The 13,417-nt window shown below is 36.8% G+C and overlaps 1 protein-coding gene across 10 annotated transcripts in view; it reads right to left on the bottom strand.

Moving 5' to 3' along the window:
• Positions 1–2,031: 2,031 nt before the first annotated feature.
• Positions 2,032–13,417, bottom strand: part of DLG1 (discs large MAGUK scaffold protein 1) — a 170,622-nt gene continuing 159,236 nt past the window's right edge. For all 10 annotated transcript variants that reach the window (XM_075031686.1, XM_075031688.1, XM_075031690.1 and 7 more), the window contains 6 exons: positions 12,708–12,758; positions 10,096–10,197; positions 9,671–9,843; positions 5,962–6,071; positions 5,494–5,585; positions 2,032–2,710 (listed from right to left, as the gene is read on the bottom strand). In XM_075031686.1, coding sequence (XP_074887787.1) covers positions 2,604–2,710; positions 5,494–5,585; positions 5,962–6,071; positions 9,671–9,843; positions 10,096–10,197; positions 12,708–12,758 — 635 coding nt within the window. In that variant the 3' untranslated portion in view covers positions 2,032–2,603. The remainder of the gene's footprint in view (positions 2,711–5,493; positions 5,586–5,961; positions 6,072–9,670; positions 9,844–10,095; positions 10,198–12,707; positions 12,759–13,417) is intronic.

Genomic DNA, 13,417 nt, shown 5'->3' with positions numbered 1-13,417 from the left:
CCAGAATCAAAGACATATCAGCACCCGATACTGGAAAAATGAGATCCAGAGAAACACTAATTAATGCAAAATCCTAAAAATTACAGGATAAAACAAGTCAACTAGGAGCATCAAGGCTGTCAAAATCAAATTTTCTGCCAGGGCTCAAGGGCAACATCTGAAACAAGCAAAACCAAAAATGCAAAGATGATACCCTAGAGTCCTTTGGGTTTTCTTGATCAAAGACTTGTTTTCACTCTAGCATGACAACCATGCAAGGTGAGTACCATGGACTTCAGTCCAAGCATAGTATCCGGTGGCACTGGGCTAGTACATGACAAACACCTGGGAGAAGTTCTGTGAAAGCTATTCAGACACTGCAATATATGAAAGAGTAATACCTCATGTATCTACTCAGCTAACAGGACTCTTTCTGATGGGTTAAAAAAAGAGGTCGGGAAAACAAAGTGTGTACAATATAGAAATCTCAGATGTTGTTATGGTTTGCAGATTTGATAGCTGAGATTTAGATCCTTCTATTTTTTTAAAAGTTGGTCTGTTTTAAGATGTCTCACTATACACCTCAGATAATGAGTCATTTTCAAAGAGGGAGACTATAATACACTTTTAGCTCCTTTAAAAATCTATAGCATTATTTATGAAAAGTTGCATCAATATTAGACACCTTGCACTTCCATAGGCAGGAGTCTCAGAATGACAGCACACCTGCTTCACAAATCTAGAAAAACAAAAATTATTTTGGACCATACATCAGCATCTCACACTTACTGTAAGTCTTATAAGCATTCCACATAACACCAGCAATGTTTGTGTCCCAAGTTTAAACCTGCTTTTAATGTAGTAACTTCACTAGCCCCAACCTGGTCACCAGCATTCCTCTAACATTATTTTCATTTACAGTCTGAGTCATTTATTTTAAAATGCTACAACACCTGTATTTCTTTTGATTAAAAACACACTTGACAAATATATTGTACAATAAAGTTTATTAGCTGTTCTCCTCTTTCTAACAAATGGAATGGATAGTGTTGATAATTCTTTACAAACCAAAGCTAATTTGGTTGTGTGACTGCCCCATGACTGCCATAAGTACATCCCTCTTATAAACAATCAGTTTCAAACAAGCAACGGCAGGTACCAAATAATACGGGAATTAGAGAATTTCATTACTGAAGGTAGTTCCATGTTTTGGTACAACGTATTTATAACATTCAGCACAGAATTTTGTGCATTGCAAGTGGAAGATCTTGTGCCTATGCAATCCGAGATGAACATGTACAGAAAAATAAAATGTATTGTTGACTGAATTCTCCCTTTGGTTAAGACATGCATAATTACAAGGTAGGGGGGGAGAAACAAACACCTGAAATTCTGTAGAAAAGAGGAGAACTTGCATGTATTTTTTTTCTTGTAACTAATATTCCCTGGACTTTATGCCCAGCCACCATAGCCCATTTGATTTCTCGTGATTAAGGAAGGTAAATTCTAATTTGTATTTTTATTCAAAACAAAAAGCTAGGAGTAGGTGGTAAAAGAAAAATATATGTTTTTTATATATATATTTATACGTGTGTGCAACTATGTAAAGAAAATAATTCCCATAGTTACAGAGTTTAGTTAAAGAAAGTTTAATATATATATATTTATTATAACAAAATAGGCAGTTATTGTGGGTAAAATATTCATTAAAATCTGACCCCTAAGAACACACAGATTTTTAGGCTACGAATCATTCTCTCATTGCCCTAATGACCATCTCTGCAGCTGTTTTCTGTATTACTGCCAATGGAAATTTGGCATTCCTCTGAAAAATACAAGGTTTCCTAGCACCTAAACATATTTTAGGCTCAAAAAGTGTGATGACCATTATCTATAAACAATTTCTGTAAGACACTATAAATAGTGTTTCACGAGGAAGATTAAAAACATTACACATCTTTGTCCCTAGCAATTTTATTGGCAAAAAAATGAAAAAATAGATTATAAGAATATCCATATGAAATTATGAAAATTAATATCCCTTGAGGAGTAGTAATGGGAGTTAATGAAAATGTTAACTCAAAATTTGAAAGTTTCTCTCTAACTGCCTGGAAAGAAAGGAAAAAAAAACCACTGTGAGGATAGAATTTAACTCAGAAAATAAAACCTGCAATTGATTGCCCTGACCAAACCATGCTATTAAAGTTAAGCGTGCAAAGTTACTAATGATTTACAACTTCCTTGAATACAACTTTTCTTTCAATTGTTATGAAATTTTAAAAGAATGTCTATAAAGCTTTTTTGAAAAAATCTTTGAAAGTTACTTTCCCTTAAACATTAAGGAATTTTATGAAGCAATTCCCTCCCACCCCCACCCCAAACTAATAGCTGGTCAGGCCATTCCACTGTCTTGTTTGAAAAATGGCAAACCAACAACACACAATAATACAAATTATTTAAACTAAGAGACACCAAATGTAAAGCATTATGGGAACTGCAGAATGTGATGGTTAGGGTGTGAACCACGCTGGAAAGGACTAGAGGCAGGCTCCACTGGAAGGGCTTAAGAGTCGTCAGATGTAGTAGGTGATGTCAGTTAGAAAATGAAAAATAAAAATCTGTTTTCATAATTTTTCCTTTGCTGGAACCCAGATGTAAGGCCCAGACTGTTCTTCTATGATCTGTTTCACTTGGTTGTAGATTTCTTCCAGTGTGTCTCCTTGGACAATAGCTGCAAAACATAATGTGGCAATCAGCAATCGTCCTTCCTAGCTCTGTACGGAAACCAAGATGTTCCAAGCCAAACTGTCTTTTCTCTCACAGTGGCAAGAGGATTTTAGATTGCTGAAGGAACAGACACCCACTGAGATTTCTGGTTTCTGTGCTAGAGTGAAGCACATTGTTGATGGTACTGCAGGACACACAAAGCACCATGTCTCTCACTCGAGGCTTGGGGTTCGGAAGCAGTTTTCACTTTACTACAAGTATACACATACAACTGAGGAGGTTTTTTTGCTTTTCCTAACCACACATTAGAGTTTGCCTGAGTCAATGTGCATCCTCCAGTATTCTTTTTGGTCCAACTTTCATGTGTGTTTCCAACACAAGGCAAGACAGAGTACAGGGCTGTGTCCTCATGCAGTCAGAGTCAGGCTTGGTGTAATGCAGACTGGTGAATGCTGCAGCTGGATCCTGAAACTTCACAGCAAGGCTGGCTGACCTTGGGATTTCTACCTGCTAGCACTACCTTTGCTTTTGGCCAAAAAGAGGAGGAACTCATGGAATTTGTTGCCCCACCAATAGATTCAAGTTTTATAGACAACAGGCCTCATTATATAGTTAAAAGTGCAATTTATATTCAGATGGTCTAAGTTAGATATATTTTCTCCAAGGCTAGAAAATAATTAGAAATGAGCCAGTATGGATGTGTTCTGGCATATCAGAGTAAAGTACAGTCTGGTGAAAAGAAGGATGAAGTTTGAGCTGTTCTTACCACACTTCGGTCTGAAAAAGCAATCACCATGAGTGAGATAGCAACTTCTTTTTAATTAGGATCGCCACCTCAGTGTTGATAATCCAAGAAACAAAGTTTAGCATGAAAGATAGTTTTGGAGGCAGGCCAGACTCACTCTTTTGTGCATTAATATATTACTGCTGCTTCTGAACTTTGCTTTCATGCAAACTACTTCCTTTTTATTCCAAATCACCATTCCCATCTCTTAAAAATTTTCTCCCCATCTGCAGCCCATCGTGCCTGTGGGAGGAGGCTGTTCAATTATTATAGGTCAAGTATAACGTTCACAGCACAACAGTGCATTAGAAAGATTTAGAAACATCTTTGCAATGCAAATAGGTGTAAGCTTCAGCACCTTACTTCTCTCCAGCTATGTTTAACCACACCTCTTCCAAAGCTCAATACCCTCAAAACAGAAGATGGATGTGCTCTTCATGTGCTTCGCTGCAAAGTTTAAGTCTGCTTAAACTTAACCTGCCAATGAAATTTATTTCAGTTACCCTACACGATGTGGTATTTTTTAACAGATTAGGAAATGCTTACACATTCTGTTTTACCACCCGACTCACATGGGTGGCAGCCTCCAAATTTTTAGTAGTAAGTGGGATTTGTAATGTCTTCAAGTATCTCAAACAGATTCAGAGAAGGATTCTGGCCTGAACTGGATTATCAAGGACAGAAGTCTGACCACTGCTATCTTCCTTTGTCAACAAGCCTAATAATTCTGAGAAGAAACATGGCCCTGAGCACTTAAAAAGCGCCCAGAGGTTTTTTGAAACATCTTGAATTATGTCCTTTCATTTCCTGAAAAAAGTCTCCTATATAATGACCTGAGACAGCTTCAGAGAATTCCAGCTACTATTTAATTAATATCTATTATAATAAACTGATTTGTTTCCTGAACAATCCTGATACATTTGCAAGTCATTTGGTAAGGGACTCTATAATAGGAAGAATTTGCAATATATGTTGAGAGTCCCGTAACTTCCTGGGTGCAGACAGATAGCTATGGGAAGAGTGGGAGAGCTAGATGCAGTATTGGGATAAACTGACAGCTGCAAGGCAGCAGAGAGGGAGGGAGGCAGACAAAAAGGGATGGACTCAAGTTGTTCGCTGTGTGGGTAGCACACAATGTAGAGAACAAGGCAGCAGGAAGACTGGGGCAGGGAGTCGACTGGGTCTTCTATCTTCCTCCCATGTGAAGCCACCACCCCTTCCTGTGTCTCTGCCCAGGTGGAACAGACTTGTATTCACAGCTCTGCCCACATAAGACGTGGAAGAAGGAATTGGGTAAAGGAGTCATGTCACAGAAAGGAGGTGAATGGGGCAGCAAACACTGAAACGCTGCAAAAGAGAACGTAACAGGAAGGAAAGGAGTGACTGTCTATCTAGGACAGGAATGGGGAAGGCTCATTTCTGTTCTCCTGAAAAATCTTGACTTGATCAATCTCCTCCTACTGCAAGCCACAATGCAAACAATTAGCACAGTTTGAGTGCTTGCGGCCCATCCCTTGCTGTTACAGTTAGGTCCACGGCATACAAAATTTGATTTGCTAAGCACCATAATGCTGTAGTGCCCAATTTCCAGAGGCTTAATTAATTACCATCATTCTTTACTTCCTGATTTAAAAAAAATGGAAAGTAACATTTTCTACAGGGAGCTTTGCTGGGCAATCTCAAATTGCTCTGCAAATAAAAAGGTTTAAGTGTACAATATATCAACAAAGCAAACATCTGCACTACAATACCGAGGAAAATAGTAGAAAGTCTCACAGTTTTTAAAACCTAAATTAAGCTCCCAGTAAATTTTTGTATATATTGAATTAATTGATCAAACTGAAATCAGTGTAGACATACTAAGATGGCTCTATGCCTCGAAACAATCACAGATCAGCCGAAAAACAAAGTTCAGCCTTATCTCAGCAGTGAGGCAATTACTATTTTATGGCAAGCAATAAAATTTCAACTCTGGCAAGGAAACAGTCCCAAGCAAAACACACCTGTGAAGTGTTCAGTAAATTCTTGCTCCAATTTCATGGCTCTCTCAAACGTCTTTCTGGCTTGCTCTTCCGTTAAGCGTTTATTCATTTCCCTGAAATTGAAAACATTAAACATTTAAAACCTACTATCAAACACTTGGAGTCTTTTGAAGCAAGGTTTTAAACTGCTGTCTGAGTATTAACCCTAATAAGAGGAGTCTCCTAAATGACACACCTAAGCAAAGAGTGTAGTGGGAATGAGCTGTTCTGACACTATGTTGCATGGAATTTAGCACAATGACATTCGTTCTCAAGCACTTTAATTTGGATTAGAAAGCCCATCTAAAAGTCCCTAGAAATTAAACTCAGGAAATTAAGTATCATTTAAAATGCAAATATTACAATTGTCCTCACATAACTTGCAGTTGGTTTTTCAAATACAATGACAGTCTCAAACAATTTAGCCTGAGGTACTTTACTTTTACTCACATGATATTTTCCACTGTTTTGGGTTTAATAAAAATGGAGATTGGGTACAGCTGGGCAATCTGCAACCTTTTGATCGCATTACCAGAAACATCAAGAATGCAATGTTTACCCTAAAAAGTGAGAGAGAAGGGAAAATGGCACTAAGCAAAATTTAAGTCACAGGTATGCATAGCATAATTATTTAGAAGAGAAAACACATCTCCACTGAAGCCAACAAAATTAGAGCATCTGCATCAATGATATTATGATTTCACCACTTTGGCACAAGGTCCCACAATGCTCCTCTGTTGGGATCATACATCATTTGAGATGTTCCTGACCCTTCTTCCTTCTTTTTTCTACCAGAGGTTGCAGCCCAATCAACAATGCAGAATCATGCAGTGAAACAGCTGTACTTCAACCACACCACCAAAATTATTTTTATTTTTTAATAATTTGAGGATCCTTCAGGAAGGTGGCCATGTCACAAATGCAGTTTAGAGAGAAGCCAGATGACTTAACTGGCATACCCGAAGGATTAACCCGCCCTGATGGCAGGGAAATACACCACCATCAGAATCGTTAGATGGAACTGAATGCAAGCACTCTCCTCCCCCCAGGTACCACACAGTAGAATACCAACTTTGAGATGGTGAGTGCAATTCATTTGGGCTGATTATCTTTTATCTCTTGAGAAAACAATATAACTTAACCGTTCCTTGGGCAGTTGGAAGACAAAGTGGTAGGGCTGCTTTTCTCCCCACCTCTATTCTCCCACTAGAAGCAATTTTCCAGCTGTTTGGGATACCTCATCTCAAAGGCTCTTCCTGTTCCTCAGCTCCTCTCATCTCTGATATGCTCATTTCCACCTCACACATTTTTATTTCTTTCCTTTCCAAGTGGCATATGAGTAATTTGCCATACCACCATTTTAGAAAGGGATGGGGGAGTGGAAAACCGCTGTTAGGTGACTAAAATAAGAAAAGCTTTTTCTTTAGCAGGAGACCAATGTGAATGGTAGAATTCTGTAAGCCAGGATACAAACCCACAAGCACCATAAAACCAATGGTTACTCATATACAACGCACTTCCTGAACTCCTGGGAGATCATTCCTGGAGGGCACGTTGAAGAGCAAGGAAGTGACTGCAGTCTGAAACGACTGACATGTTTCTGCTTCCTGGCAGGAGAGATCACTAGGATCATTTACATTTGATCACTTGCACAACAAAACCACAGAATTTGATTTCAGGAATTCTTAAGGAGGATAGAAGTGTTCTTCCCACATGAACAATACATATCTTCTTGCTTTCAACTGATGACAGCTGTTTCCCAGAGCCAGTCTGGTGATCTGGATGCTGACTGGTATCATTTAAGAAGAGTGTTTGTATGTTCTAGCAGAGTGTTTTACTACATGTGCTGACCTGTCCACATCTTTCAAATGGTTTCAAATGTGGCAAGTGCTCTTGGAATTGAGAATTAAGAGCATTACCTGGTCCATTTTCCTTTTTGGGATAAGACTCTTAGTATTTGCTGTGTTTGGCTCAACAACTTAGGCCAGGTGCCAAAGGATTTTGAGCAAAGAGAGGTGGACTAGGTTGCTAGCACAAGAGCTGTGATGGACCTTATGGAATATAACTGTGACAGTTTACTCCAAATAAATAATGAATGTGCATTAACAGTGGCCTCAGAGATCTGCAAGTTGCTAGCGATTCCAAAGAGGATATGAAAATTCCTTTCAAGTGAAGATTTGGAAGACAAGGAAAAGAAATGCAAGTACTTCATGATATAATTATCATTTCATCCAGGGCAGCTATTAGCTCTTTGCACAGTGCATTCAAACAATATTTTACATATTTTTTAGTTCCTTACTTGCACTGCATCTGATTGAGAAAGACAGCAGAGCACTTAGTGCCTTTTACAATAACTGAACAATGACATCAAAAAGCATCTTTAGCTGTGTCCATTATAGGTAACGAAATGAGAGATGGGGATCAGCTGGAAGCATGGACAAATGAACACAATTTAAAGCTATTGCAAGAATACCATTTTTGGTACTTTTGGGGTAGTAGCAGTCACTTCTGTTGTGTCTGCCCTTAAATTCATCACAGAAAACTTGGAAATCATCTTTTGTATCCCAGGAATAAGACCCACTGAAGAGACTCATCTCTTAAGCAAGACGGAGAGGACTACAAGGACAGACTAGTCCCAGATCGACCAGTTTGCAGCCCTGTCACGATTCTGAAGTCAAGTTCTGAAGGACAGGCCATTGTTTCCCAGTAGAATAATGTTAGCTGGAACTGAGAAATTACTGCATTTACCTGAAGTCCCACAGTGCCTGTGCAAGAGATTTAATAGCACGGAGACATCTGGTAGTACTCAGTTCTTCATGTCAGTTTATAAAAGGTTCACAATCATTTTGTACCTTACTAATCACACTAGATGAGCAAAAGAACGCGGCCAATTTCAGGTCTAGGATGGAACCAAAGAATTGTATCTGTGCTACGAGGTGAAGCAACTGCCAACAGGTTTATAATGTTTAAGCTGTTCAATAAATACTTTCCTCATTTAACCACATATGATAGTTTCACAGCTTTGTTCAGCCTCCCAAACAAAATACTGTTCATTTACTTCAAAAGTTTCATAATTAATTTTATTTCCTTTACTTTTCTTGCTATGTACCACAGAGCCAGGTTCTATTCCTTAGGGTGAGAAAGACAGAAGAAGAAAACTTCATCACATGAACCACAGAATCCCACCGTGTTCTCCCTGGTTTTGATTCTAGTAAATTAAATTGCCAGAAATAACAATACTCAGCCATTTGGCCAGAATGGTCTACACTGTTTTCCAGAGGACTAACTACACTCCTGTGTCACCTGGGTTAACCACACTTACCCTCTGCATGTCCAGATTGGCAGTGCTCATGCTTGTGAGTTCCCACCTAGAAAATAGCTGTTTCTTTTCTCATACAGATCAGACAACATTGTCTACTGTAAATGCACCATATTTGTAAGCAGTAGAACAATACTCATCAACCTAATGTGGAACATTTGCAAAGAATTTTCGCCAAAAAAATTTCTTTAAAACAAGCAACTTACTCTAAGAAACATGCTTCCTTCTTGCCACTCTTTTTCAGAGAGCTCAAGTAAACTTCAGTTTGAATTTAGAATATTTAGTTTTTGCAGGAAATAGTTAATTAAAATCTATTCAGGATAAAACCAGTAAGGTTAGTCTTCAAAATGTAGTGGTAGTTATGTAAAAAGTCTTTCCAAAATTGAGTTTATTACATTCACTCTTTTCCCTTTGTCAGCTAAATCCATGAAGGGCACAAAGAATAACAATTTTATAAGTTTTCTTCCACACAGGTCTGTATCAAATGGATCATCATATTAATTGACTACACCACCACTATTCTTAATTAGTTATTGATCTATGTATGTGACCTAGGCTAATTAGCCTGTAATTCCAATTATTTCTTCTCTATTCTCTTTTTATAAGAGGGCACAAACTATGGTTGCTCTTCTCCCATCATATAATCACAATGCTTTCATTATTCCAAAGCTTCATTATTTCCATAAATGCATTTGTGACAATGTGCTTTGCTTCTACTTTTGTACAAATTCCTTTTAAAGTCAGATGGTTCCTAATGGCTTCTTGCCATTCTTTTCTTTTCCCCTGTCAGCACAGTCAGATAATCACCTCAGTAAATTAAAGTAACTGGCGCTGATTTACCTTTTCTGCTACTTCTCGCACTGATTGGACACTTGTTCCGTAAAGATGATTATTGTACTGGCCAGCTTCAATGAATTTGTGATCCTGAATATCCTTCTCCATTTGCTCTCGAGAAGTGACAAAATGGTAATCACGTCCATCCACCTCATAATCTCGTTTTGGTCTAGTAGTATCTTTAAATATAAACCAGTAGTTTTTAAAGCAACACAGAAAACAGTGACTTTTTTCCCTACAATATCGAAAAATAGTCTCCCATTTATATTGCAAAATTTTCACAAGCAAAGGGATGACTGACCATTAAGACAGGTCTATAAAGTTTAAACAATATATTAACTTTTTTTTAACTCAACATACAGAGGATGTCTATTAAGAAAATTAACAGAAAAAAATCATTTAGAATTGCTTTAGTATTTGCTGAGACTTACGTGGAACACATGAGCCAAATTTGTCTGGAAATTCTGAGATCAGATCATCATTTATTCTGTCTTTCATGGGTCCCAAAACAATCACAGGTCGAGTGTAACTGACTATTAAACATAAAGGAATAACATCAGTTACATTTCTGTATGATTGCTAACTTTCACAGTTCAGCCAAATAAGCTTTATCACATGGTAATGATTTTAATACCCGAAAGAATATGTACTCCTAAAGAGAATAAAAACGTGTTTAAGAACGTAAATCAATTAATATCATAGACACAGTAAGATGTTAGATCTTCAGCCTCAAATCACCACCCTGGGTGACTGAAGTCTTTGGGAGAAAAAAAAAAAAAAAAAAAAAAATCTTTTCACAAAGTAACATCCTTCATTCTAATGAAAAAAAGCAGAAGGGGGAAATTTGAAGGTCTCTTCACTTCAGAGGTACCTAAGCAGAAGCACCGTTTGTGAAATTCTAGTTCTGTGTTGGGAGAAGCTTCTTAAGTTCTCTAAGACCACAATTAAATATTCATATATAAAGACTCAACTATATATAGCTTCTGTAACTATTAACACCCTTATAAAATGAAGTGTAGCATCTTTTAAAAGCAGCTTAGTTTTTTATGAAGTTATAAAGGGCTTTTGGTTGGAAATTAAGCTTAAGCAGAAAATATCCGATTATACTGCAAGAACCATGAAGACAATAATGCCTAAGTATCTTTGCATTAGCATGTAATTTCAGCTGCATAAATTTTAGTTTTAGGTTCAGTCTGACTTTACTGCACAAATAAGTCCAAATTAAATAAAGTTTGACCTATAAAATATTTTTGAGTCTCAGAGCTACTTTCTTTCAATGGTATTAATATATTCATAAAAGGAACGTCTTGGATCCAGTAACTGTCAACCTATTAATTTAACAACAAATGTCTTTGCTTAAAGACTAAGGGTGGCCCACTAGTGTCTCAAATCCAAGCACCTTTAAATCTATTTTGGTCATTACAGTTCTTTATTCCTCTGGGCTTCTTATAAAAAAAAAAAAAAGAAAAAAAAAAACCAACAAACAAATCCAGACTACTTTGGAAGTGAATTTGTGGACAAATGCAAATAACATATGCAGGGAATGTATTACTGCTCCTAAGCAAAGAAACGAGGTGCTAGTTCTTTTCTGGCCTTCCCCATACACTACATTAGACTCACAGAGAAAATTACAGTCACGCATTTAAATGCCAAAGCATTTGGCTCTCTAAAATTTTTAGTTTTACAATATAACAGTTATCAAACCATTGGCTTGTGCAAAGTCTTTTTCACCTTTTCTCTTCAACCTTGACATTAATTCACTTGATATTACTATTGTTCTTACTAAACCATTAAGCTATCAGAATCTGGGATGCTAATGCCAGCTAAAAAGATGTTTCTCATTTTGTGAGACCCTCTGTTGTGCATACATACACAGACCTAGCAGCTGCTCATTTGAGGGTAACAAACCTCCAGTTCCCTAGCTTAAGTATGGCTTGCTTAGCACATCAAAGAGGGCCTACCATTTCCCCATTTCTAGCATGGTCTTAATTCATGCATTTCTCATCCACGATCTTATTTGGAGCCTACCAAAATTACAAATTATATCATATAAATAATGTAGTTTGTGTTAGTCTTATATAACAATTTTTATTACTTTTGGAAGCTTACTGATGAAATGGAGTCCATACGCCATGATTAACAAGTCACATATGTTCCACAATGCTATTAAAAGCAACTGGGCTGTGCCACCCACTGCATGAAACTAAAAATGAAAACTTGACACTCAAAATTCATGTAAATACATGACGTATATTTACTTCCACTGCCACCTTATTTGATAGGTAATAGATATCAAATACTCCCAAAGGACATCCATTTTACTGATTAATTTACAAATATATGAGCTATGTATTAGAGAATGTAAATCAACCGTTAGCATCTGTGGTGGTGAATGGGAACACTAAAAATTCTGTCTCTATTATACACAGTGAAGCAAGATCAGCACCAAGGTGAAAGGAAATGATAGCATCCCATTAAAAATCAGTTAAAACCATTTTATTTTAAATGCAGGTGTGAGAAAGTATTTTCTCCTATCAATTTCCACTTAATTGAAAAATATCTTTTTTCCTGGGGGGGGGGGGGGGGGGGGAGAAATCACTTGGCAATTGCTAACCAAATTAGCCATATAAGAAGCCCATACAGATAAAAGTTTACCTAAATACACAAATGATCTATTGACAGACTTTTTGCTATGACAGAAAAAAAGGAACTGCAACAGTGAGAACACTAAGCAATATGAAAAAGAAGAAAACTATAATTTCTGAGGTTCACACTGACAAAACTGTTAATCATACCATATTTTCCTTATGCAATGTAAACCACACAGAGTAAGTTACTTTAAGCAGCACACCTTTGGATTTTGCTCTAAATAATTTAGCAATTGCATTTAATAATTTATGCCTTTATGCTTTATTCATCTGAATAACGGTAACAAGTTCAAAACAGTAAAGAAGTTTAACATGGTGCTCAGTACATATGGGCACATGAAGCATTCTGATAATTCAGATGGTATTTATTTTTTCCCCGAGTAATATCTACAAACCTTCTTGTTGATTGACTGGTTCATATGACAAGACATATTCCTCTTGGCCACCTAAAATGTAAATGCAAAGACATATCTATGTATTTTTTTTCTAAACCAACATATTTAAATTGAGTCATTCAATGAACTATAATGATTCGGACACTCCTCAGTAATATGCATTACAATGATACTGATGAAGGACATTTTTCAAGAGCGATGAATTATAAAAATCACAAAGATAAGCCAAACACAAAATTTTAAAGCGTAAGACACATACAGCATAAATAATTTCCTGGTTTATGTTAGCATGTCAAATTTACATCAAGCACAAGAAGAATTTTAAAGCATTATTGAAATGCTCTTATACACATTTCCCTGAATGAAATGCATGCATGCTATCATTCACTGCTAGAAGCAATGCCACCTTCATCATGAACATTCTCCATACTTTGAAGCCAGCATTTACAATGACATTTTTCCATATTTATACAGGGCTGACAACCATGTCAAGGTGTACATATCTTCCACTGACTTTATCATGAAGTGGCATTTATATAAACATCTTCACTCTAATTCTAAAAAAAAAAATTATGATTGTATATACTAAATAACTATTGTTTTATTAATGAATTTTTAAAGATGAAGTTGAAAACAAAGAATGCTTTGTATTGTTCGCAGCTCCAGAAAGCACATCAGCAGTGAATGAAACTACAGTAACTGAATTTTGA

Source organism: Buteo buteo, chromosome 7 (assembly GCF_964188355.1).
Source record: "Buteo buteo chromosome 7, bButBut1.hap1.1, whole genome shotgun sequence".
In the NCBI taxonomy this organism is placed as follows: Eukaryota; Metazoa; Chordata; class Aves; order Accipitriformes; family Accipitridae; genus Buteo; species Buteo buteo.
Note: the sequence above shows the minus strand (reverse complement) of the source record. Positions and strands in the feature narration are given on the sequence as shown.